Source organism: Oncorhynchus kisutch, linkage group LG4 (genome assembly GCF_002021735.2).
Source record: "Oncorhynchus kisutch isolate 150728-3 linkage group LG4, Okis_V2, whole genome shotgun sequence".
Taxonomy (NCBI): domain Eukaryota; kingdom Metazoa; phylum Chordata; class Actinopteri; order Salmoniformes; family Salmonidae; genus Oncorhynchus; species Oncorhynchus kisutch.
Genome location: NC_034177.2, coordinates 9,537,789 through 9,565,231, shown reverse-complemented (window position 1 = coordinate 9,565,231; position 27,443 = coordinate 9,537,789). Strand labels below are relative to the sequence as shown.

Sequence of the window (27,443 nt, the reverse complement as noted above, 5' to 3'; positions counted from 1 at the left end):
TGTTACCCAAGTTATCTTACTTTCGAACATAGCCCATAGAAGTGCATTTCACTGTAATAGCCCACTGCAGTCATGTTTAAAATTAAGGTAAACATACTTTTATTGATACATTTCAGCCTTTTGTAGTTTTCTGTTTTGTAACATGCTTCTATAAGCATTGTTAAAAGTCAAGGTGCAGATTGTTCTTCTATTTAACGAAAACAAACATATTCTGGCAGATTGTGTCAGATATAGTAACATTATTATCCACATTAGTCCATTGTCCCTACCAGTTTTAGCCAACTATTTGCAGCTGTTTGGTAATGACGTTGACATACATATCTGCCAGCAACATATGTTCAACTTTGGTCCTGAGCTGTTGCAGACACCATCTTCTTAAATAAGAAGAACTCTTGGCTCTAGGTTTTAATGCACTCAGTCAAAACAATTCTTGTGCCCTTGCCAAAGTTGAAGAGGGGGACACCAAGGAGTTGGTTGCATTCTTTGGCCATTGATAGGATGACTCATGGTCACATGTCAACTCGTTGACATATAGTCACTCCCCTTTGCCCTGATCGTTTGGAGCTGCTGGGACTGAGTAATAAATGAATTGTTAGCTAGCGACCTGTATCAATAACCTTACCAAATATTGACTCCTGTCTGTGGTATGAAAAGGTAGCTTTGGCCATCTCGCCTGAAGTTGTGGTAAGGGGAATTCAATTGACTACCATGAAGATAGCTAACGTTAGCTAGTTAGCTGACATAAGACAATGACACGCGTTACAAAACAGCTGAATTTAAATCATGCGAAATAACACCAATTTGTTAGTTAGTAATGTGATATAACAAATAACATTGTTTCTAATGTAAAGAAATTCCCATTTTTGGTAGGTAGTTGGTTTCTGCTAATGACTTGTTAGCTAGCTAGCTGGGTGCACATAGCTAACATTAGCTACCCAGCCACATTCTTTCAACCAAGATGTTCGTTGACATGTCATTCAATATCTGTCGATGGTCAGTGTAAGGTTACTCAACCTTTAGCTAGTTGCTAATGTTTTGTCGACTGCTGGAATGTTTTGTAGCCAACCAAAGTGTTTTCATTTGCTAACCAGACCCTGTTAACCAACCCAGACATGTAGCTAGTTGTGTCATACATAAGTCTTACAACAGCTGTTATTTGGCTTTGACTCATGAAGGCTGATATGGAATTATTATAATTTTTTAAAAGTTGTGGTGTGAATGTCTGTTAGCTGACCAGCTGTGTTCATGGGGAAAGTGGTGATGATGATGATTATAATAATGCTAAGTATCTAGCATGGTCCAGGCACATGCTTGGGCATCACGGCCAGTCAATATGTCAAGGAACAGACTTGTCAGTATTTGTGGATAAGGACAATTTGCAGTGTATAATGAGGTAGTGCACCTTTTTTGTAATGTGCATACTTTCTCTCTCTCTCTCTCTCTCTCTCTCTCTCTCTCTCTCTCTCTGAGATCAGAAAGCTGAAGCATGGATTCGCCTCAGGACGACTTCTCTCCACTCAAACGCTTTGTAGTGGCCAAGAAAAAGATAAGTGACGTGTTTGATCAACTGCTGGAGTATGTGAAGGAAGGTTCTGTGTTTGTAGAAGGTGAGTGTGCTGTATAGTAAATCAGCTGCTTCGGCCACATTTTGAATGTCAAAGTAAGTAGTCGAATGCAGAAAAGGTTTGATTTTTATGTTGTGAGTACACTGTTCTCTTATTATTTTTTCCCGTTGTTGTGGATTTGTCAGAAACTTGTCGGAATGACGCCTTAGAGAATATTGCAAGTCGGGAGCAACAGGAGCAGATTCAGGCGTATGCCGGAAAACTGCAAACTATAAAAGATGTGCTGGCACGCAGACACATGAAGGTGGCCTTCTTTGGCAGGTAAATGCGTAATAGTCTGCTGCATTTTGATTTCTCCACTCTCTTGCGTGTTTTTATTTTATTTTACACAGCTTCCAGGATAGAACTGAAGTGTGCAACCACATTTGAGCCAAGATCAATGGATCGTAACATTGAGTTTGGCCTTTATTGATCAGTTAACATTGTTCATGTTACACCATTGCATACCAAGCACTGTATTGTACTGTAGTAGACACTTGGTGTCCCAAGCTTTCAGCTTTGCTAATTGAGGATGAAGAAAAGGTGCCGTTCTGCTTTCACTTTCTGTTTTACTGCCGGTTCTTTGAAGCACGCTTTCGTTGAAACTGCTCTGCTCCATCAGGCTTTTATCTTATGAAACCGGTCCTCTTTATGAATAGTCTTGACCTGTGGTATTTTACCATTCTGTATGTGCTAACTAGCTATTGGACAAGATTCATAATGATAAATTGCCTAGTCATAAGCCAGTAAACCATAACAGTTTGAAATTCCTGTAGTGATTTCCTCATGAGATTGTATGTGTAGTTGAAGTCGGAAGTTTACATACACTTAGGTTAGAGTCATTAACTTGTTTTTCAACAACTCCACACATTTCTTGTAAAAAATCTAGTTTTGGCAAGTCGGTTAGGACATCTACTTTGTGCATGACACAAGAAGAGGTCGACCGATTAATCGGAATGGCCGATGTAATGAGGGCCGATATCAAGTTTTCATAACAATCGGAAATCTGTATTTTTTTTTTTTACACACTTTATTTAACTAGGGAAGTCAGTTAAGAACACATTCTTATTTTCAATGATGGCATAGGAACGGTGGGTTAACTGCCTCGTTCAGGTGCAGAAGGACAGATTTTCACCTTGTCAGCTCGGGGGATCCAATCTTGCAATCTTACAGTTCACTAGTCCAACGCTATAACCACCTGCCTCTCGTTGCACTCCACAAGGAGCCTGCCTGTTACGCGAATGCAGTAAGACGAGGTAAGTTGCTAGCTAGCATTAAACTTATCTTATAAAAAAACAATTAATCATAATCACTAGTTAGCTACACATGGTTGATATTACTAGTTTATCTAGCGTGTCCTGCATTGCATATAATCTGACTGAGCAGACTGAGCGGTGGTAGGCAGCAGCAGGCTTGTAAGCATTCACTCAAACAGCACTTTCTTGCATTTGGCCAGCAGCTCTTCATTGTGCGTCAAGCATTGCGCTGTTTATGACTTCAAGCCTATCATCTCCAAGATGAGGCTGTGTAACCGATGTGAAATGGCTAGCTAGTTAGTGGGGTGTGCGCTAATAGTGTTTCAAACGTCACTCGCTCTGAGACTTGGAGTGGTTGTTCCCCTTGCTCTGCATGGGTAACGCTGCTTCGAGGGTGGCTGTTGTCGTTGTGTTCCTGGTTCAAGCCCAGGGAGGAGCGAGGAGAGGGACGGAAGCTATACTGTTACACTGGCAATACTAAAGTGCCTATAAGAATAGTCAAAGGTTAATGAAATACAAATGATAGAGGGAAATAGTCCTATAATTCCTATAATAACTACAACCTAAAACTTCTTACCTGGGAATATTGAAGACTCATGTTAAAAGGAACCACCAGCTTTCAAATGTTCTCATGTTCTGAGCAAGGAACTTAAACGTTAGCTTTCTTACATGGCACATATTGAACTTTTACTTTCTTCTACAACACTTTGTTTTTGCATTATTTAAACCAAATTGAACATGTTTCATTATTTTGAGGCTAAATAGATTTTTATTGATGTATTATATTAAATTAAAATAAGTGTTCATTCAGTATTGTTATAATTTTCATTATTACAAATTCATTTAAAAAATTGGCCGATTAATCGGTATCGGCTTTTTTTGGGCCTCCAATAATCGTTATCGGCGGTGAAAAATCATAATCTGTCGACCTCTAGACACAAGTAATTTTTCCAACAATTGTTTACAGAGATTATTTCACTTATAATTGCAGTGGGTCAGAAGTTTACAGACACTAACTTGACTGTGACTTTAAACAGCTAGGAAAATTCCAGAAAATAAAATGGCTTTAGAAGCTTCTGATAGGCTAATTGACATCATTTGAGTCATTTGGAGGTGTACCTGTGGATGTATTTCAAGGCCTACCTTCAAACTCGGCCTCTTTGCTTGAAATCATGGGAAAAGCAATCAGCCAAGACCTCAGATATTTAGACCTCAAAGTCTGGTTCATCTTTGGGAGCAATTTCCAAACTCCTGAAGGTACCATGTTCATATATGTACAAGCAATAGTACGCAAGTAAAACACCATCGGACCACGCAGCTGTCATACCCCTCAGGAAGGAGACGCGTTCTGTCTCCTAGAGATGAACGTACTTGGGTGCGAAAAGTGCGAAACAATACCAGAACAACAGCAAAGGACCTTGTGAAGATGCTGGAGGAAACTGGTACAAAAATATCTATATCCACAATAAAACGAGGCCCATATCGTCAGAACCTGAAAGGCTGCTCAGCAAGGAAGAAGCCACTGCTCCAAAACCGCCATATAAAACCAGACTACGGTTTGCAACTGCACATGGGGACAAAGATTGTACTTTTTGGAGAAATGTCCTCTGGTCTGATGAAACAAAAATAGAACTGTTTGGCCATAAATTACCATTATGTTTGGAGGAAAAAGGGGGATGCTTGCAAGCTGAAGAACACCATCCCAACCGTGAGGCATCGGGGTGGCAGCATGTTATGGGGGTGCTTTGCTTCAGGGGGGACTGGTGTACTTCACAAAATAGATGGCATCATGAGGAAGTAAAATTATGTGGATATATTGAAGCAACATCTCAAGACATGAGTCAGGAAGTTAAAGCTCGGTTGTAAGTTGGTCTTCCAAAAAGACAATGACCCCAAGCATACTTCCAAAGTTGTGGCAAAATGGCTTAAGGACATAAAGTCAAGGAGTCAAGGTATTGGAGTGGCCATCACAAAGCCCTGACCTCAATCCTATATAAATTTTGTGGGCAGAACTGAAGTGTGTGAGCAAGGAGGCCTACAAACCTGACTTAGTTACACCAGCTCTGTCTGGAGGAACGGGCCAAAATTCACCCAACTTATTTTGGGAAGCTTGTGGAAGGCTACCCAAAACGTTTGACCCAAGTTAAACCATTTAAGTGCATTACTACCAAATACTATTTGAGTGTATGTAAACTTCTGACCCACTGGGAATGTGATGAAATAAATAAAAGCTGAAATAACCCATTCTCTCCACTATTATTGTGACATTTCACGTTCTTAAAATAAAGTGTTGATTCTGACTGACCTAAAACGGGGATATTTTACTAGGATTAAATGTCAGGAATTGTGAAACTGAGTTTAAATGTATTTGGCTAAGGTGTATGTGAACTTAAGTTGTGTTCTTTGCTTAGGACGAGTAATGGGAAGAGTACAGTGGTGAATGCCATGCTGAGGGACCGGGTGCTGCCCAGTGGCATGGGTCACACCACCAACTGCTTCCTGAGTGTGGAGGGCACGGACTCGAACAATGCTTACCTCAAGACGGAGGGCTCAGAGGAGGAGAAGAGCATCAAGGTAAGTTCTCTGGTTATGTGGATATACTGGGCTAACTATTAGGCTAACTTCTCTTACCACTCATACAGTGGGCTTTACACCCTAGGTGGAGTTAGAAACGTGCTACCTGATTGAGTTACTTAGAGATGAACTCTTCTTACCACTCATACATAGTACCCTCAGTCACTTTTTTTTTCTGACCCTCTAAGCAATTCATTATTAATCAACTTTAGTCTAGATAAGATTATTATGCCGTCCTCAACTTTGACCTAAGACGCAGCCTCAACTTTGAACATTACATACAAGTTGTCAGGCGGGCAGAGTTTGAGTGACTTGAAATCCATTGAAATTATACTACGACACCCTTTTTCTCTCCAGACTGTGAACCAGCTGGGTCACGCTCTGCACATGGACCAGAGTCTGGATGCAGGCTGCCTGGTCCGAGTCTTCTGGCCCAAGACCAAGTGTGCCCTGCTCCGAGACGACCTGGTCCTTGTAGACAGGTACAGTAACGTTACCCTGACAACGCTACCACACCTTTCCAATTATACCGTTGGTCTTAACAACGTGTACAATGCTCCAGAGCTTTACGAATAGCAAGATCTACACGGTTGTCTGTTTTTGTTATTTGATCAGACCCTGATGATCGTTATATACACAGGTCACCTATCAACTAAACACCGAAGGCTGAAGAAGTGAACCCACATTACTCTTCTTTTTTTTGCTTTTCTGAGTGCCTCCCTGTTTATGAGGATTGCAATTTTACCTCTGTGTAGCTTGCTCGGAGTCCATACAGGATGATCTGTACTATTGCTAAGTAGGATAACTAGAATAGCCATCAACCACCAGTGTCCCAAGCCCCATGTTAAGGATTGGCCATCAGTAAACGGAGGTTGATTAGGCTGTATTACTCTGAGAAGCCGTGGCCTTGACCTGCTCTAACGCATCCTCTCATCTTCTTTAGCCCTGGGACAGATGTCACCACACAGCTGGACAGCTGGATCGACAAGTTCTGCCTGGACGCTGATGTCTTTGTGCTGGTGGCCAACTCTGAATCAACCCTAATGAACACGGTAACGGAGCTCACAATCTGACCAATCCCAACAGGATCTAGACAGAGCTGACCAGTCAATGCATCCACCTGAAAGATTGACAAACTTATCTTGTAGCAGAGCTTCCAGGAGCGCAGATTTGTGCTCATGGATTTTTCTAATGGATTCCTTGTAGTTTTTCCACCACAAACATCCTGGTCTTTTTGGAGATGGGAAATACGAAAGGATTTGATTTAGTCATTTTAACAGTTCTATCAAGAGGTGTATGTGTTCTATAAAGCAGAAATGTTAAGCTTACTTGACGCAGCTACACTGAACAAAAATAAAAGCACGTTTTAAAATGTATATATTTTTTATTTAACTAGGCAAGTCAGTTAAGGTACACTGGTGTAATTATCATGCCGTTTAATCAGCTTCTTTATATGCCACAGCTGTTTTTATTTAACTAAGTCAGTTAAGAACAAATTCTTATATACAACAACTGCCTACACCGCTCAAACCCGACAACGCTGGGCCAATTGTGCACCGCCATATGGGACTCCCCCAATCACGGCCGGATGTGATACAGCTTGGAATCGAACCAGTGACTGTAGTGACGCCTCTTGCACTGAGATGCCGTGCCCTAGACTGCTGCACTACTCTGAAGCCCAGGTGGATGGATTATCTTGGCAAAGGAGCAATGCACACTAACAGGGATGTGAACAGATTTGTGCACAACTTTTGAGAGAAATAAGCTTTTTGTGTGTATGGAACATTTCTGGGAACTTTTTTATTTCGGCTCATGAAACATGGGACCAACACTTAACCTGTTGCATTTTATATTTTAGTACAGAAGGAATTGTCAATGTATTTGATGTATGGATGTGTTTTTTAAGGTAACCTTTGCAAATGAACAACTTGTGTAGGCTGGTTAAAAGGTTGTAACTTTAACTGTGAGAATTGGTATGTCAAGTGACAAAGGAAGTGTTTTCTTTCCCAAGCTTGTTAATCATGCTAGGATACGGCTGGCTCCATGTTGCTCCAGCACTTAGGCCCAGCTCTGTTTATGTCTGCCGACGCATTCATGTTATGTCAGAGGCATGTAGTCAATCACTGGGCTCTCTCGTTATCTGTGCCACATCTCTTCAAGGGACAGGTCCCGTTTACCCCTCTCACTTATCGTTTTGACTATGCACCCTAGGATACCCAGCCTCTGATTTTCAATCACAGAAACCCAGTATATTGGAAGTGCTCTAAAGTGCATTAGATTAGCGTTATTAGACTGATAATGCGATGCACCTGGACACACACTTGTTACGCAGATGAAGTGAAGAAGCCTTTGTTCTGCTTTAGTTTAGGGATTAAACTCCACTGTTTGTTGAATAACAGTTTCAGTGACTGGAGACCTTTTCCTAGCTTATTAGCTATTTCATAACCTACAGTATCTTCGTGACCTTTTTACAAATAGACTGAGTGAAAGTTTGTATCGCACATTCTCTATAGTAAGCGTGTTTATGTATGTGGTGCACTTGCGCGCGCACGCTCTATTTACACAGAACTGCATTGGGACACCTTATCTCTGAATTGTTTGTAAAGGTTAAACACATTGGGAAGTCTGGTGTAGACTGTAACGTTTGACTCCAAGCATGTGCCCCTGGCAACGAGGTTTCCAACCTCGTGTCAGCCAGCTGTCTGTGCCCTTCGTGTCTGTGTCCTTCTTCCATATCTATACCCCGCTCTCTCTTCCAACTCTACTGTAAAATGTAAATCAATAAAATAAAGGAATTGAGTTCTCCTTACACAAAAATATAATTAGATACATATTAAATGTTAACACTACACTTTGGTTTTAAGACTTAGTGCACTAACAATTCCTGACCTTGCATTTTTCTTGTTTTCCAGGAGAAGCATTTCTTCCACAAGGTGAACGAGAAGCTCTCCAAACCCAACATCTTCATTCTCAACAACCGCTGGGACGCCTCAGCCAATGAGCCGGAATACATGGAGGATGTGAGTGACTTACCAACAATAACTGGGCATTAATGGAAATGAATAATTAGTCAAAAGTGGAAAGGACCTTTTATTCTTCCAGTTGACAATCAAAGTGTGTGTGACTGACAATTATGGACAATAACCGTTAACAATATAAATGGTCATAAAAGGTATGAAACATTTTAACAGGGAATTATTAACTAGGCAAGTCAGTTATTTACAATGCCGGCCTAACCCAAACAACGCTGGGGCCAATTGTGAGCCGCCCTATGGGACTCCCAATCACATCCGGTTATGATACAGCCTGGAATCGATCCAAGGTCTGTAATGACTTCTCTAGCACTGAGATGCAGTGCCTTAGACCGCTGCGCCACTTGGGAGCCCCAAAAATAACCCCCCCCCCCCCAACCTCATTAGCCTATTCACAACCACTTGTCATCTAACTCCGGCAGATGGGAAGGGACACTGCTGTCCTAGCTTCAGGGGAAGTTGATTCCACCGTTGTGGTGCCAGGACAGAGAAGAGTTTGGAGTGGGTTGTGTGGGAGACCTGCGGTGTAAGAATGATGTGCTTGGGTTGGGGATGTAGGGTTTGAGCCTTATGGTAGGGTGGGGTAGTTTCTGTTGCTGTCCTTAGGCAGGTACCATGGTATTGTCGTGAATGCGTGCTTCGACTGGAAGCCAGTGGAGTGTGTGTGTGTGGTGGACCGGGGTAACATGGGAGAACTTGACGGTTGAACACCAGGTGTTCTGCATAAGTTGCTGGGGTTTGATGGAACAAGTGGGGAGCCCAGCCATCAGCGAGTTGCAGTAGTCCAGACTGGAGAGGAAAGGTGCCTGGATTAGGACCTGTACTGCTTTCTGTTTTGGGGTAGGGTTCTACTCTGGTTGTTGTTGTCGAACATGAACCTGCAGGAGCGAGCCACTGCTTTGATGTTTGCAGAGAACGACAGGGTGTTGTCCGGTGTCACGCCAAGGTTCTTTTCTCACTGGGAGCCGGAATAAATAGCAGCTATTTCTGGTTGAGTTTGAGGTGTTGGGCTGCCATCCAAGTTGAGTTTTCTGCCAGACACGCAGAGATGTGTTTTGACACCTGGGTGTCAGAGAGGGGGGGGGGGGGGGGAGATAAGTAGTCATTCGCATAGCAATGATAGGAGCGACTGTGAGGATATGACCGAGCTGAGTGACTTGGTGTATAAAGAGAAGATTGCTTAGAACCGAGCCCTGGGGGACACCGGGTCGTGAGAGTATGTGGAGCGGCCTGTGTGCAGAGAAGGCCAGCCCTGAGAGGGTGGAGAGGAGGATAGGATGGTTCACGGTGTCAAGGGCAGCGGATACATTTTAGGAGGATGAGATTAGAGGACAAAGATTTAGCTTTGGCACTGTGGAGAGCCTCTGTGATAAACAGGTGCAGTCTCGGTTGAGTGACACATCTTGAAGCCTAACTGGTTAGTTTTTAAAAAAAATAGTTCTGAGAGATTTGGTCAGACCACAGGCTCAAGTGTTTTTATGAAAGAAGGGAGACCGTCTGTAGTTTAAAATATAATAATAATTTTACATCCATTGTCGAGGGTTGGTTTGTTGAGGGGTGGGTTCAATTTCCTCTCAAAACAGACTACTTGGGAGGGAGATTAGGCCTGGCTCGCAGTCGGCTTTCCAATTCATTCGATGGGGTTGAGGTCAGGGCTCTGTGCAGGCCAGTCATGTTCTTCCACACCGATCTCGACACACCATTTCTGTATGAACCTCGCTTTGTGCACGGGGTGTTATCATGCTGAAACTCTTACCACAAAGTTGGAAGCACAGAATCATCTAAAATCATTGTATGCTGTAGCATTCAGATTTCCCTTCACTGGAACTAAGGGGCATAGCCCGAACCATGAAAAACAGCCCCAGACCAATAATCCTCCACCAAACTTTACAGTTTGCTCTATGCATTGTGGCAGCGTTCTTCTGGCTTCCGCCGGACCCAGATTAGTCCGTCGGACTGCCAGATTGTGAAGCTTGATTAATCACTCCAGAGAACGTGTTTCTACTGTCTCCAGAGTCCAGCCGCATCGAGCTTTACACCACTCCAGCCGACGCTTGACATTGCGCATGGTGATCTTAGGCTTGTGTGATGCTGCTCGTCCATGGAAACTAATTTCATGACGCTCCTGACAAAGTTATTGTGCGGACATTGCTTCCAGAGGCAGTTTGGAACTTGGTAGTGAGTTGCAACAAAGGACAGGCGATTCTTATGTGCTTCAGCACTCGGCCGTCCCGTTCTGTGAGCTTGTGTGGCCAACCACTTTGCGGCTGAGTTGTTCTTCCTCCTAGACATTTCCACTTCACAATAACAGCCCTTACAGTTGACTCTAACAGGGCAGAAATTTGACAAACTGACTTGTTGGGACGGTGGCATCCAATGACTGTGCCACGTTGAAATTCACTGAGCTCTTCAGTAAGGCCATTCTACTGCCAATGTTTGTCTATGGAGATTGCGTGGCTGAAATGGCTGACTCCACCAATTTTAAGGGGTGTCCACATTTTGTGTATGTCAATTTACAGTAACTAATCAAAGCTGGTGGACATTCTCCTGATTGATGGAGTCACTTAGAATCTACTAGGCTACTGTATTGTGGTCGCAGTATTGACGACAAATGTTACGGTCATTTCAATAAATAAGTAAAGTACTACAATAAATGAACCTACCTTTTGGCTGGCTGTCATGTTCCAGTAGACCTAAATTAGTTTATGATCCATTTTTCTACTGTGATCATTTTTATCTCACAACTGCATGCATTGCATGATCAATGTTGCAAATGTAAAGTGATTGATCATATAAGCCTGTTGGATGTTCAAAATGTGTATTTTTATTTCTAGAATCAGATACTTAATATGCTTGAATAGGCAGTTCAGTCTTAATTCTGGTATTAGGCAATCGGGTATCAATTTCACAAATATTAATCCCTTTCTCGTTTTTGTTTCTTTCTATAGCCTCTGCTGTAGTAATATGCTGCAGTTGATTGCTTTAGGACGCCAAACTTCCGGAACGTTCATAAGTACTTTGCCAACTGTTGGTTTAAAATTAATATCGCTTATTTTTGTGGGATCAAATGTTCATAAATGGAATGAAAAAGAATTACTATGGCATTTATCGCCCAGTGTCTGTCTGGAAAGCAGACTGAACCAGGTTTTCCTCTAGGATTTTGCCTGTGCCTAGCTCGATTCTGTTTTTCTTGTCATCATAAACTCCCTAGTCCTTGCCATAACATGATGCAGCCATCATGCTTGTAAATAGTGATGTGTTGTTGGATTTGCCCCAACATAGCAATTTATATTCAGGACATAATGTTTTTTTCTATTTTTTTTCTTGCAGTTTTACTTTTGTGCCTTTTTTTTATTTTATTGCAAACAGGATGCATGATTGGGAATAAAAAATTGTTTATTTAACCTTTTATTTAACTAGGCAAGCCCTTCGGTTTCTGGCCCAACGCTCTAACCACTAGGCTACCTGCCTCCCCATTTTCAATTTGGGGTGTAACTCAACAAAATGTGAATAACATTGAAGGGTGTGAATAGTTTCTAAAGGCATCTTTTTTTTTTATGCATTCATTTTAAGATGGGGGGGGGGGGGGGGGTTCAACTTCATTTTCAAGTAAATATAGTTTCACAAATTTACCCTAAACGTAAAAATTTAAAATGCTACTGGGTAATAATTTTAGAACCAGAACGGAATGGTCGGGAGAAGATTTATGTCCAATAGTTCCAAGCTGTCAAAACCATTAGTTTGAGACTGGGTTGTCACCAAAGCTGTGTTGTATTCTTTCGGTATGTCATAGTTCGTTTTCAAAGATGGATTACACGCTCAAACATTATATATATATATTTTTCAACAGGAATGACAATTATGACAACCGTGGACATTTGCATTACAATGACTCGTTACCCAGAATCATACACAGCTCTAGACTATGGAGTTTCTGTTATTGCTATGGGCTCTTAACATTGTGGTTATGTTCAAATCAAAGTGTATTTGTCACGTGCGCCGAATACAGCAGGTGTAGACCTTACAGTGAAATGCTTACTTACAGGCTCTAACCAATGGTGTGAGAAAAAAAGGTGTGTAGGTAAGTAAAGAAATAAAACAGCAAAAAGACATTTGAAAAAAGAGTAGCAAGGCTATATACAGACACCTGTTAGTCAGGCTTATTGAGGTAGCCCGGTTAGCCAATGTGCGGGAGCACTTTAGGTAGTATGGGCCAATTTAGGTAGTATGTACATAAATGTAGAGTTGAAGTGACTATGCATATAAGATGAACAGAGTGGCAGCAGTGTAAAAAGAGGGGTTGGGGGGTGGCACACAATGCAAATAGTCTGGGTAGCCATTTGATTACCTGTCAGGAGTCTTATGGCTTGGGGGTAAACTTTTGAGAAGCCTTTTTGTCCTAGACTTGGCACTCTGTTACGGCTTGCCATGCGGTAGTAGAAAAAACAGTCTGACTGGGGTGGCTGACAATTTTTAGGGCCTTCCTCTGACACCGCCTGGTGTAGAGGTCCTGGATGGCAGGCAGCTTTGCCCCAGTGATGTACTGGGCCATACGCACTACCCTCTGAAGTGCCTTGCGGTCAGAGGCCGAGCAATTGCCGTACCAGGTAGTGATACAACCAGTCAGGACGCTCTCGATGTTGCAGCTGTAGAACATTTTGAGGATCTCAGGACCCATGCCAAATCTTTTTAGTTTCCTGAGGGGGAATAGGCTTTGTCGTGCCCTCTTCACGACTGTCTTGATGTGTTTGGACCAATCTAGTTTGTTGTTGACGTGGACAACAAGGAATTTGAAGCTTTCAATCTGCTCCACTACAGCCCAGTCGATGAGAATGGGGACGTGCTCGATGCTCCTTTTCCTGTAATCCACAATCATCTCCTTAGTCTTGGTTACGTTGAGGGATAGGTGGTTATTCTGGAACCATCCGGCCAGGTCTCTGACCTCCTCCCTATAGGCTGTCTTGTCGTTGTTGGTGATCAGGCCTACCACTGTTGTGTCGTCAGCAAACATAATGAAGGTGTTGGAATTCGCGCCTGGCCATGCAGTTGTGGGTGAACAGGGAGTACAGGAGGGGACTGAGCACGTACCCCTGGGGAGCTCCAGTGTTGAGGATCAGCGTTGCAGATGTGTTGCTACCTACCCTCACCACCTGGGGGCGGCCTGTCAGGAAGTCCAGGATCCAGTTGCAGAGGGAGGTGTTTAGTCCCAGGATCCTTAGCTTGGTGATGAGCTTTGAGGGTACTATGGTGTTGAATGCTGAGCTGTAGTCAATGAACAGTATTCTCATATAGGTGTTCCTTTTGTCCAGGTGGGAAAGGGCAGTGTGGAGTGCAATAGAGATTGCATCATCTGTGGATCTGTTTGGGCAGTGTGCAAATTGGAGTGGGTCTAGGGTTTCTGGGATAATGGTGTTGATGTGAGCCATTACCAGCCTTCCAAAGCACTTCATGGCTACGGATGTGAGTGCTACGGGTCTGTAGTCATTTAGGCCGGTTGCCTTTGTGTTCTTGGGCACAGGGACTATGGTGGTCTGATTGAAACATGTTGGTATTACAGACTCAATCAGGGACATGTTGAAAATGTCAGTGAAGACACCTGCCAGTTGGTCAGCACATGCCCGGAGCACACGTCCTGGTAATCCATCTGGAGCGAGCATAGAAGTGATTTAGCTCGTCTGGTAGGCTCGTCTCACTGGGCAGCTCGCGGCTGTGTGTTCCCTTGTAGTCTGTAATAGTTTGCAAGCTCTGCCACAGCTGACGAGCATCGGAGCCGGTGTAGAATGATTCAATCTTTGCCCCTTATTGACGTTTTGCCTGTTTGGTGGTTCGTCGCAGGGCATAGCGGGATTTCTTGTAAGCTTCCGGGTTAGAGTCCTGCACCATGAAAGCGGCAGCTCTACCCTTTTAGCTCAGTGCGAATGTTGCCTGTAATCCATGGCTTCTGGTTGGGGTATGTAAGTACAGTCACTGAGGGGACCACGTCCTCAATGCACTTATTGTAACGATGCCGTACCGTTCCCCTCTTACAGGTTCGAAAGCAGCACACGGACCGCTGCGTCAACTTCCTGGTGGAGGAGCTGAAGGTGGTGGACCGGGAGCAGGCGCCCAACCACATCTTCTTTGTGTCAGCCAAGGAGGTGCTCAACTCCCGCATGCAGCGCGCCCAGGGTATGCCAGAGTCTGGTAAGCCTGGCCAGTGGTGGTGAAACGGGAGGGTGGGGATGTAGGCAAGCGTGTGTGAATAGTGGTAAACCGTGGTGTCCTGGTCAAACCAGGTGTTGGGTGTGTACTGTGTAGGTGACTGTGTGGATGGATTGGGTGTGTGGGGTGAGCAAGCAGGCTCACTCAGGCCATGGGTTTTGTCCTGTCCACACTGTGTCCCTGATAGGCTTCTCCAAATTAGAGCCACAGTGTCCTGCTCCAAACAACACTTCCCCAGCCAAGCTATAAAACAAACTGAAACTTCACTATCGGCTCTTGTCAACACCAGCTACTTGGGATCAAGGCACTGATGCAGTCCATTGGCTCACATGCTCCAACATGACCTTTTTGTTTGGGTGGTGTCTGTCTTGAGCTCTGTTTTTAGCCTGGCATCCGTCTGTGATGTAATTTCTGATCCTTTCTAGTAGAGGTCGACCGATTTTATAATTTTTCAAAGCCGATACCGATTATTGGAGGACCAAAAAATCAGATACCGATTAATCGGACTTTAAATTTTAAAGTTAATTTGTAATAATGACAATTACAACTATACTGAATGAACACTTATTTTAACTTAATATAATACATCAATAAAATCTATTTAGCCTCAAGTAAATAATGACACATGTTCAATTTGGTTTAAATAATGCAAAAACAAAGTGTTGGAGAAGAAAGTAAAAGTGCAATATGTGCCATGTAAGAAGGCTAACGTTTAAGTTCCTTGCTCAGAACATGTGAAAGCTGGTGGTTCCTTTTAACATGAGTCTTCAATATTCCCAGGTAAGATGTTTTAGGTTGTAGTTAATATAGGAATTATATCACTATTTCCCTCTACCATTTGTATTTCATTAACCTTTGACTATTGGATGTTATAGGCACTTTAGTATTGCCAGTGTAACAGTATAGCTTCCGTCCCTCGCCTGGGCTCGAACCAGCAACACAATGACAACAGCCACCATCGAAGCAGCGTTACCTATGCAGAGCAAGGGGAACAACTACTAGAAGGCTCAGAGCGGGTGACGTTTGAAACGCTATTAGCGCGCGCTAACTAGCTAGCCATTTCACTTTGGTTACACAGCCTCATCTCGGGAGTTGATAGGCTTGAAGTCATAAACGGCGCAATGCTTGACGAAGAGCTGCTGGCAAAACGCAAAGAAAGTGCTGTTTGAATGAATGTTTACGCGCCTGCTTCTGCCTACCACCACTCGGTCAGATACTTAGATGCTTGTATGCTCAGTCAGATTACATGCAACGCAGGACACGCTAGATAATATCTAGTAATATCATCAACCATGTGTAGTTAACTAGTGATTATGATTGATTGTTTTTCATAAGATAAAGTTTAATGCTAGCTAGCAACTTACCTTGGCTTACTGCATTCGCGTAACAGGCAGTCTCCTTGTGGAGTGCAACGAGAGAGGGGCAGGTCGTTATTGCGTTGGACTAGTTAACTGTAAGGTTGCAAGATTGGATCCCCCGAGCTGACAAGGTGAAAATCTGTTCTTCCCCTGAACAAGGCAGTTAACCCAGGCCGTCATTGAAAATAAGAATGAGTACTTAACGGACTTGCCTAGTTAAATAAAGATGTTTAAAAAATACATTTTAAAAACTGCAAATCAGCGCCCAAAAATACCGATTTCCGATTGTTATGAACTTGAAATTGGCCATTCCGATTAATCGGTCAACCTCTACTTTCTAGGTTAAAGGGATATTTCACTTTGGAACTTTCAGGTGTTTGACCACCACCGTTCAAAAGCGAGTGGACCAAAGCGGTGCTCTGCAGAGCTCTTTCCCCAGGCTTTTTAATTCACTGCTAACTGATACAAAAGTGAAATGTCCCCTTTTTTAAAAAACTTTTTTTATTATTTATTTTTGTAGTAGTTTATAGGCAAAATGGTACTAGACTCAGTTTTGGAGAGATGTGGTGATCTTTGGATGACAATATGACATTTCCCAGGTGGAGCTTTAGCCGAAGGTTTCCAGGAGAGGCTCAAGGAGTTCCAGAGTTTCGAGAGGATATTTGAGGCAAGTGTTTGTGTGTGTGTGTGTGTGTGGGGTGTGACAATGTCTAACACCACTCGTTCTCAAGCCTCCGATGGGTTTTAATGATTTAAATACAACTCATTTAATAAAAGAGCCCCACAGTATGAATGTAAAATGAAACGTATTCCAAGCGATCAAGATGACCGTTAAAACAATGTGTAGTCAGGTCAAACAGTGGCTGTTCCTCAGGGTGCAGCCTAGGACATTCAGAACATGCAGAGTGAGGCGTACCAGGCTCTGTCTCTCTGAATTCTCTGGCCTGGCTTTTCCAGTGGGACTCTGAACATCGTGTTGGAGCCGTGTTGGACGAGGGATAGAACTGTGTCAAAGTGTGTGTGTTTGTTATGGTAGAGAAAAGATTAGCAATAGAGAAAATTCCTTGTCTAAAGCTCAGCTTAGTTACGCTGCCCCATACCATTTACCTCTATAGGGTCGGACACCTGAAGGGAAAGCTGTGTGATAGGAGGTTAACTAGATTATATTCCGTGCCACTGCAGATAGTAGTGTTGAACCATTCTAATCACTGTATCTCTATGATCCTGTGCTGTGAGAAACAACTAGTCTTTCCATCTCATCATTGGACTACTCGTCTCTCCACCAATCACACGTCTCCAAACCAAGCCCGCCCCGCTGACTCCCTGCTTAGGCCAATCAATGTGCATATTACCATCAATCTGCGTCTTCATTGCTGAAGTCTAGATTTGCTTTGGCGAGGATCATCAATTTCTTTCAGTTTAATTTTCATTCTGTTCACTGTCATTTGTTGCGTTCTGTTGCCTGCATTTTGTCAGGTCAGAGTTGTTTTCTGTTTAGTATTTCCTGATCTCCCTTTCTTAGAATTGCTGTACTTCTATGATTTTGCTATGTCTACACTAACATGTTACTGTGAGCCTAAGAACCAAGGGGCTGTGAGACTTGAGATGCAGAGCTGCTGCCGGAATTATTATTATTATTTCTTCCCCACTTGATTTATTCCACAAAATCCTACATAAATTGCGGCAGCAGGTGTATATTTTGTCATTTTTTGTCCTGCCTATACCCTTTTCACACGTGCTGACCTGAACCAAACTGTTCTGGCTTCACATGGTCCTTTTCAAACTATGGTGGATGCTTATGGCGCAATCAGGCCAGCACAGCTTGGTTGGGCTCGACTCAGTAGGTTGAAAAGCCCAGTAGGTCGTGTCGCAGCCCCCTGTCACAGTAACGTGTGTTATATGGCCTCCCAGGAGTGTATCTCGCAGTCAGCAGTGAAAACAAAGTTTGAGCAGCACACGATCAGGGCCAAGCAGATCACTGAAACGGTCAAAGCCATCATGGACGCCATCAACATCAAGGCAGCAGAGAAGAGGTGAGTTCTCTGATCCATCCCTCTTTCTTCCTAGATGTTCTGTTTAGTCATTCCCTAAATGTTTTGTAAGGAAACGGTAACATTTATGATCTAGCATTGTTGTCCAATGACTAAAATGTTTTAGAATGTGAGGTGGGTTCCAACAGGGCAGGCCCAGTGCATTTTCTAAGTAATATGGATATTGGAACACAAACCTTTGCACTTCCTGTGGAAGCACTGATTTACTACGTGTCTCACCTTACCACTTCCTGTGCGTCCTGTAGAGTGGCCTCATTGGAGGACCGTGAGTACCAGATTGACCGTCTGGAGTTTGTGACGAACCAGCTCCAGCTGCTCATAGAAGACATCAAGAAGAAGATCAAGGCTGTCACAGTGGAGGTGGAGAGCAAGGTAAACCGTGGCCATCGAATAACATAACTGTTTACAATATGTTTTGAAATCCCTTAAAGCCTCATAACACTGCAGGGAATGGCCTTTCCTGGTCATGCTGCCAATGGCATTTTCTGAATTTAATACAGCACTAATCCTCAATCCATTCCAAGGGTTACTTACACCTGATACTGACACAACTGTTTTCTCAAGGTGTCCAGCGCCATGGGCGAAGAGATCTGTCGTCTCAACGTGCTCATCGAGGAGTTCCGCTCAGACTTCCACCCCTTGCCCGACATCCTCAAGCGCTACAAATCAGTGAGTTTGAGTACCATTACACCAATGACTGACACACAGGTCTTCTCCATGAAATGGATGTGTTGTCACTGATGTAGCGCATTTAGGTTAGTACCATCAGGACTCTTAACATCTCAGTAGTGACCAACCTTCTACGCACTCTGTTTCTGCAACCACTCCATGACCACCTGACCCTCCCTTACAGGAGCTGCTGAGCCACATCGAGGAGGGCATGGGTAAGAACCTGGCCTTCCGCTGCTCCAATGCCGTCAACGCCTCCGTGCAGTCCTCCCAGAGAGACATGATCGGTAGGTAGGGAGCAGTCCTCCCAGAGAGACATGATCGGTAGGTAGGGAGCAGTCCTCCCAGAGAGACATGATCGGTAGGTAGGGAGCAGTCCTCCCAGAGACGTGATCGGTAGGTAGGGAGCAGTCCTCCCAGAGACGTGATCGGCAGGTAGGGAGCAGTCCTCCCCAGTGAGACGTGATCGGTTTAGGAGGGAGCAGTCCTCCCCAGTGAGACGTGATCGGTAGGTAGATGGTGCACCATGTAACACAACCCCATAATAAATACTATATTTAGGATAGCCCTGTTCATGACTAGTCTGGTCTTAGATCCGTTAGCACAAACTGATCTGGGATCAGGTTTGGTAATGACACCGGCTCACAACCCTCCCCCCAAGTGTTTGTCATGAGGTGTGTGTGAGTGACACGGCCACCAGTCATAAAGCAGACTGACATCAATGTTATTGACCTCTATAATGTTCAAGACTGGGACTATTGCTGAAGGGAGTAAACCAATTGAATGAGGGGAAAGTACGCCTAGCGCACGCGACAGGATTGTTCCATATTGCTGTCTTCTCACCCATCTATCCCTCTTGGATCATTGTGTATTTAGACACTATTGTGGAAAGGAGGGCCCTTTTTGTAACAGTTGAATAGGGTGCCAATTCAGGTTCTATAAAACAGCTTCCACTGATCCAGTTCTGTTAAATCTCTGACTTCAAGGAAATCAGGAATCATTCAAAGTGTTTGGGTCTGATGTCATCTAGACCCTTCAAACTTAACTCTGGACCTTGAAGACAGTTCCACTGCCCCCCCATTGTACTTGTTTAATCAGGGACTAATTTAGACCAAGGACACCAGATGGGTGCAATGAATGATCAGTTAAAACCGAACCAGCAGGCTCACAACTCGTAGGGTTAGTTGAATACCCCTGCTCTAGATTGGTGTCATTGTTTCCTTCCTTGTTTTCCCACCACCAGAGAGTCTGCAGCCTCTGCTGCCCCCTGCTGTTCAGAACCAGATACAGATGCTGGTGCCCTGTCACAAATTTGACCTGAGCTACGACCTGAACTGTGCCACGCTCTGCTCGGACTTCCAGGAAAACATAGAGTTCCAGTTCTCGATGGGTTGGACGGCGCTGGTCAACCGCTTCCTGGGGCCCACCAACGCCAATCGGGCCCTTATGCTGGTCGACAAGAACTTCCCGGTAAGGTGGCTCCAGGGTTGAAGTTTCCCCTTGGTGCATAGCTGGAATCAGCTTCCTCTACCAATCTTAACCATAACCATTGGTGAGTGGAGGGGGGAATGCAAAACTGACCCAAGATCCGCGTGTAGGGGGCAACTTCACCTTACTCCAGTAAGGCATGAGGGTGAGAAACGATGGGGATAGATGTCATCTGTAGTGTATTATGTTGTATAAAAGGTATGGCATGTTATGACTGTGCTCGATGGTTAAGAGTTGTGATACTGGTTGACCAGCATCTTCAGGTAACCACAGTTAAAACACATGGGTGGGTTGAATGGTAACTCCCAGAGTGCAGGGTTCAATCCCTGCGTCCACCTCTCACTGTCTCTTTCATCTGTCTTCATCTGTGTCCACCTCTGTTTCCATGTCTAATCAAGCATCACAAAACCCAAGGCTGAGGAACAGTCGTTGGTGAGGATTGGTGATATGTTCTTGGTGTTGTATAGATAGTTTTGGTCATGAAGTGTATGTGGACACCTGCTTGTCAAACATCTCATTCCAAAATCATGGGCATTAATATAGAGTTGGTCCCCCCCCCTATAAGAGCCTCCACTCTTATGGGAAGGCTTTTCGCTAGATGTTGGAATATTTCTGCAGGGACTTGCTTCCATTCAGCCACAAGAGCATTAGTGAGGTCGGGCCCTGATGTTGGGCAATTAGCCCTGGCTCGCAGTCGGAATTCCAATTAATTCCAAAGGTGTTTGATAGGGGTTGAGGTCAGGGCTCTGTGCAGGCCACTAAAAGTTGGAAGCACTGAATTGTCTGGAAAGTCATTGTATGCTGTAGCATTACGATTTTCCTTCACTGGAGCGAAGGGCCCTGAACCATGACAAAAAGCCCCAGACCATTATTCCTCTTCCACCAAACTTTACATGTTGCCGCTATTCATTGAGGCAGGTAGCGTTCTCCTGGTATCCGCCTAAAAAAGATTTGTTCGCTGGACTGCCAGATGGTGAAGCGTGATTTTCACTCCAGAGAACCGGTCTATTTCTCCAGAGTCCAATGGCGGCCAGCTTTATACCACTCCAGTCGACGCTTGGCATTGCACTTGTGTGCGGTTGCTCGGCCATGGAAACCTATTTCATGAAGCTCCCAGTGACCAATGATTGTGCTGACGTTGCTTCCAGAGGCAGTTTGGAACTCTGTAGGGAATGTTGCAACAAAGGACAGACGATTTTTGACACACGACGTGCTTCAGCACTCGTCTGTCTCGTTCTGTGAGCTCGTGTGGCCTACCACTTCACAGCTGAGCCATTGTTGCACCTAAACGTTTCCACTTCACAATAACAGTACTTACAGTTGACAGGGGAAGCTCTAGTAGAGCAGAAATTTGATGGACTAACTTGTTGGAAAGGTGGCATCCTATGACAGGCCACGTTGAACGTCACTGAGCTCTTCAATAAGACCATTCTACTGCCAATGTTTGTCTATGGAGATTTCACGGCTGTGTGCTCAATTTTATACCTATCGGCAATGGGTGTGGCTGAAATATCAGAGTCCACTAATTTGAAGGGGTGTCCACATACTTTTATGTATACAGTACCAGTCAAAGTTTGACACCTACTCATCAAATCAAACTTTATTTGTCACATGCGCCGAATACAACAAGTGTAGACTTTACCGTGAAATGCTTTACTGACAAGCCCTTAAACAACAATGCAGTTCAAGTAGAGTAAAGAAAATATTTACCAAGTAGACTAAAATAAAAAGTAATAATAAAAAGTAACACAATAAGAAGAACGAGGCTATATACAGGGGGGGCACCGGCACCGAGTCAGTGTGGGGGGGTACAGGATAGTTGAGGTAATCTGTAGATGTAGGCGGGGGTAAAGGGACTATGCATAGGTACCAAATGGCGAGTAGCAGCAGTGTACAAGGGGGGGGGGGGTGTCGACGTAAAAAGTCTGGTAGCGAGTTTATTCATTGTTCAGCAGTCTTATGGCTTGGGGGTAGAAGCTGTTGAGGAGCCTTTTGGTCCTAGGCTTGGTGTTCCGGTTGCAGAGAAAAGTCTAACTTGGGTGACTGGAGTCTGCCAATTTTATGGGCTTTCTTCTGACACTGCCATTCAAGGGTTTTTCTTTATTTTTTTCTATTTTCTACATTGTAGAATAATAGTGAAGACATCAAAACTATGAAATAACACATGGAATCATATAGTAACCAAAAAAGTGTTTAACAGATTCTTCCAAATAGACACCTTTTTGCCTTGACAGCTTTGTACACTCTTGGCATTCTCTCAACCAGCTTCACCTGGAATGCTTTTCTAATAGTCTGCGTCTCACAAAGACACGGCGGTTGGAAACAAAAATCTCAAATTTGGACTCCAGACCAAAGGACAGATTTCCACCAGTCTTAATGTCCATTGCTCATGTTTCTTGGACCCAGCAATTTGGCAGCAATTTGACCATGAAGGCCGATTCGCGCAGTCTCTTCTGAACAGTTGATGTTGAGATGTCTGTTACTTGAACTCTGTAGAATTTATTTGGGCTGCAATTTCTGAGGTCCAGTTAACTCTAATGAATTTATCCTCTGTAGCAGAGGTAACTCTGGCTCTTCCTTTCCTGTGGCGGTCCTCATGAGAGCCAGGTAACTCTAATGAACATATCCTCTGCAGCAGAGGTAACTCTGGCTCTTCCTTTCCCGTGGCGGTCCTCATGAGAGCCAGTTTCATCATAGCGCTGGGTTTTTGCGACTAAAAGTACTTTATTCAAATGCAAAGTTCTTAATGTTCCGCATTGACTGACTTTCATGTCTTAAAGTAATGGACTGTTTCTCTGCTTGTTTGAGCTGTTCTTGCCATAATATGGACTTGGTCTTTTACCAAATAGGGCTCTCAACACAACTGATTGGCTCAAACGCATTTAGAAGGAAAACATTTCCACAAATATAACTTTTAACAAGGCACACCTGTTAATTGAAATGCATTCCAGGTGACTACCTCATGAAGCTGGTTAAGAGAATGCCAAGAGTGTACAAAGCTGTCATCAAGGCAAAGGGTGGCTACTTTGAAGAATCTCAAATATATAAAATATATTTTGATTTAACAAACAAAAAAAATTGGTAACTACATGTTTCCATGTGTTCAGTTTTCATGTCATCACTATTATTCTACAATGTAGAAAATGGTAAAAATGAAGAAAAACCCTTGAATGTGTTGGTGTCCCAACTTTTGACTGGTACTGTCTGTTTAAACATGACTGAAATAGATGCCTAGTAGATATGTTTTAACATGTAATGAATGATATAGAATAGATATGCCATGGATACCACTTAAAAAATATAAACTAAATGTGTCGTCTTTCTGTTCCATTCATGTTCTGGCTTTTATTAAAGTGACTTGAGTTCTAAATGACACATGCTCTGTCTGACCAGTGAAACAATGGGTCAGTTTGGAACCCAGGTTATCATCTAGTGGTTCTTTATTCAAATGAACTGGTAGTTAATTTCCTACATCGTCTCAATAACATCTCAGGTTTAGTATGTAATATTAGGAATCCCACCACACTCGGTAAGCCTGTGTCTGTCTCTCCTGTCCTGTTCAGATGACGCGCTCCCTGTCCACCACACCCTCCAGCGGACCCTCCAGTGTCGCTGTTGCCCAGCCCCAGGACGCCGCGCTCTCCCAGGAGGACCTGATGATGTCCGTGGCCACCAACCTGGCCTCCCTCGCCTCCCACACATCCTTGAGCATGGTCATCGTCGGAGGAGTGGTGAGTAGTTGTCTTTCTGCACCCACCCTCCAGGTCACCGATCTGGCAACCTGTTTACAGTTATACAGGGCTACACTGTAGGGCTTTAATCAAGCTGGAAGAGGTAGATGATGGAATAATTTATTTCTCCCCACAAAAATACAACTTTGTTTTTCCAGAATGTAGGTGGGTGCTGCTCTTCAACTTCCCTTCAATGTTTTGGAAACTATTTTATAACACCCCCAGATTAGGCTTGTCAACCCATAGAGGTACACTGCTCAAACTACAACCCACCTCCTCTCCCGCGTGTGTCCTAGGTGTGGCGGACGGTGGGCTGGCGGCTCATAGCCCTGTCGGCCTCCATGTACGGCCTGCTCTACCTGTGGGAGAAGCTCACGTGGACCACCAAGGCCAAGGAGTGCGCCCTGAAGCGCCAGTTTGTGGACTACGCCACAGAGAAGCTGCAGCTGATTGTCAGCTTCACCAGTGCCAACTGCAGCCACCAGGTTCAGCAGTAAGTAGTCTGCACCTCTGGGAATAAGGATACTCTCTTAAAGGGGAAGTTTCCCCTGACATCAAGGTTTGTTTCTATTGTAGACTGCTTTTGAAGGTATGAAAACAGCTGTCAGTCAATATTCCTGTGTCATCTGTCTTGGTAGAACTTGTTCATTCAGACAAATCTGCAGGCCTCAATCCCAGTACAGTAACTCATAGTTGAGCCTCGTATGTAGATGTTTCTTAAGACACTTCCTTTATGAATCAATTCACTACTGATGTATTGTATAGGGCTGAATCTGCTGATGGACAAATCTACGCCCCCCCACCCCATCTTTTCTGTTAAGTGGGTAATAAAAGAAGTGATAAAATGCTTTGATCTTTGCGTTGCTCAGGGAGATGGCCACGACCTTTGCTCGGCTGTGTCAGCAGGTTGACCTGACAAAGAGGGAGCTGGAGGGAGAGATCAGCCGACTGACCGCCAAGGTCCAGACTCTGGAGACCGTCCAGTCCCGCTCCAAGATCCTCCGGTCAGTCGAGCTTGCTCCTGGGTCCAGTGTTACCCCTACCATTGCCGCCGCCCCCCCCACCCCGCATAGCTCTGTTAAAACAATTTACCCCCAATGGTTTCCATTTAACATTTTTGATGCCAGTGGTGGTTTAGTGTTTGTTTTGCCTCGAATGTAATTTCTTCACCATTGGTTACATTGAGGGTTAAAGGTCAGAGTTGTAACCTTTTGAAGGGCATTCATTTACAGTAGATGTTTTGACCTCAGTTTTAATTGGTTCCACAACAATATTGTACCAATAGGTGTGGTCTGTGTGTAACAGCTTTTTTTCCCATGGTTTCAGGCACAAAGCCACAGAGTTGGAGAGGCAGTTGGAGACTTTTACAGACCAATATCTGAATCCCCATCATTGATGGACTGGTCCTCTTCACTGGAGCCTGTCTTGGCATTGACTCGCCTTGCCTGGACTCCCCTCCCCCTCAGAGAAAATATGTCCATGCTTGATAGTGTTCCTCCTGGAATTTCCCCACCTCAAAACAGATGTTTCTCCAAGAGATTTGTGGAAGTGTCCAGTCTTCCACACACACATTATTGAAGGACTTTGCAGAGAACAAACTGCCTGTTTGTTGAACGCACACAACTGCCTGTTGTGTTACAAATACAAAACTCAAACTGAATACAGCTCCAAAGTTGGAGACATAAAACCTGGGCTGTGATGAAGTTGGAGACATAAAACCTGGGCTGTGATGAAGTTGGAGACATAAAACCTGGGCTGTGATGAAGTTGGAGACATAAAACCTGGGCTGTGATGAAGTTGGAGACATAAAACCTGGGCTGTGATGAAGTTGGAGACATAAAACCTGGGCTGTGATGAAGTTGGAGACATAAAACCTGGGCTGTGATGAAGTTGGGTGCTGTATCCTGTACATTGAAACTACTGCTCTTTTAACTGTGAATATGCTTTTTACTCATGAAGTAATAAATGTGTGTGTATGTTTAGACAAATGTAGGCATGTGATTTTCATTCAGGGCTGAGTTTGTTCTGGTTCACCCTTGGTACTGGTACCCCCATTGTATGTGTATGTGTGTGTGTGTGTATATATATATATATATATATATATATATATATATATATGACATTCGGAAAGAATACAGACAGCCTTATTATTAGTATACAGACAGCCTTATTCTAAAATGTTTTTGTTTTGCTCATCGATCTACACACAATACCCCATCAAGGCAAAGGGTGGCTACTTTGAAGAATCTCAAATATATTGATTTAACACTTTGATTACTACATGATTCCATAGTTTTGATGTCTTCGCTATTATTCAATGTAGAAAAATAGTTTAAAAAATAAAGAAACCCTTGAATAAGTAGGTGTCCAAACTTTTATAACGTGTGTTTTTTTTTTTTTTACAATGGGGTACCAGTGTCAAAAGGTCAACCAGAACAAATTCAGCTCTGAATGGAAATCGCATGTCTAAACACTCTCTCACAAACCCATTTACTTCAGGAGTTAGAGAAAGGCAGATGCAGTTCTAAAAGCTGTTGTTTTGTTAGGGACCTTCTTGAATTCAGCGGCAATCCATTTGACTTAAAGAAAATGCCTTTTCTCTTCAGAAGAAAAATGACTTATGAGTCATGTCTGACTGAGGAAATACAACACCGTGTAGATAGTCTTAACAAGAAGCATTTTGTAGTTTCTCTGCGGTTTGTTCCATCATGACAGGTCAAATTAGTCTCCACTTTTTTTTCATTTTTTTTCACAAGGTTTTCTTGAATTAATTTAAATACCTCTTATCAGAATTGATTAAAATATATGCTATGTAATTGTCTAGATGTGTTTTTATTTTTTTTCTCTCCCAAGAATAGCATTCGTTGTAGACTCTCTAATCGACTCAAAATGAAACTGAAGATGAAGGACTCCACTTAGAAGTGGAAAGGGGATGTACAGTGCCTTAAGTATTCATCCCCCTTGGTGTTTTTCCTATTTTGTTGCATTACATACTAACTTAAATTGATTTTGGGGGGATTTCATGTAATGGACATGTCCAACTTGGTGATGTGAAACAAATAACTTGTTCTGGAAAAAGTTAGTGGGTCTTGCATCTGTATTCACCCCCTTGCTATGAATCCCCTAAATAAGATCTGCTGCAACCAATTACCTTCAGAAGTCACATGTTTAGTTAAAGTCCACCTGTGTGCAATCGAAGTGTCACGATCTGTGTGTGTGTATATATATGTTCTGAAATGCCCAAGAGTCTGCAACACCACCATGCAAGTGGCACCAAGGAGCTCTCCAAACAGGTCAGGGACAAAGTTGTGAAGCTACAGATCAGGGTTGGGTTATAAAAAAATATCAGAAACTTTGAACATACCACGGAGCACCATTACATCCATTATTAAAACATGGAAAGAATATGGCACCACAACATACCTGCTAAGAGAGGGCCGCCCACCAAAACTCACAGACCAGGCAAGGAGGGCATTAAT

The 27,443-nt window shown here is 43.6% G+C and overlaps 1 protein-coding gene across 2 annotated transcripts; it reads left to right on the top strand.

The window, feature by feature from the left end:
* The first annotated feature begins 530 nt into the window (after nucleotides 1–530).
* LOC109881253 (mitofusin-1-like) lies at nucleotides 531–27,111 on the top strand. Of its 2 annotated transcripts, none has more exons than XM_020473410.2 (18): nucleotides 531–684; nucleotides 1,476–1,607; nucleotides 1,751–1,886; nucleotides 5,272–5,434; nucleotides 5,792–5,916; nucleotides 6,378–6,486; nucleotides 8,347–8,454; nucleotides 14,496–14,649; nucleotides 16,625–16,692; nucleotides 17,937–18,058; nucleotides 18,322–18,448; nucleotides 18,641–18,745; nucleotides 18,930–19,032; nucleotides 19,989–20,215; nucleotides 23,797–23,964; nucleotides 24,261–24,457; nucleotides 24,834–24,968; nucleotides 25,291–27,111. In XM_020473410.2, exons 2-18 carry the CDS (start codon nucleotides 1,487–1,489, stop codon nucleotides 25,358–25,360), a joined length of 2,238 nt encoding a protein of 745 aa, XP_020328999.1. In that variant the 5' UTR covers nucleotides 531–684; nucleotides 1,476–1,486; the 3' UTR covers nucleotides 25,361–27,111. The 2 variants fall into 2 exon arrangements, with proteins under 2 accessions (XP_020328999.1, XP_020329000.1); XM_020473411.2 differs by having other exon boundaries at nucleotides 1,471–1,607.
* Nucleotides 27,112–27,443: the final 332 nt, after the last annotated feature.

Bases quoted from the DNA above. Each gene is read 5' to 3' on its own strand.
- LOC109881253 (XM_020473410.2), top strand. From the start codon at position 1,487: ATGGATTCGCCTCAGGACGACTTCTCTCCACTCAAACGCTTTGTAGTG. The intron at 23,965-24,260 runs GTGAGTAGTTGT...CGTGTGTCCTAG, and splicing joins TGGTCATCGTCGGAGGAGTG to GTGTGGCGGACGGTGGGCTG. The intron at 24,969-25,290 runs GTCAGTCGAGCT...CCATGGTTTCAG, and splicing joins TCCCGCTCCAAGATCCTCCG to GCACAAAGCCACAGAGTTGG.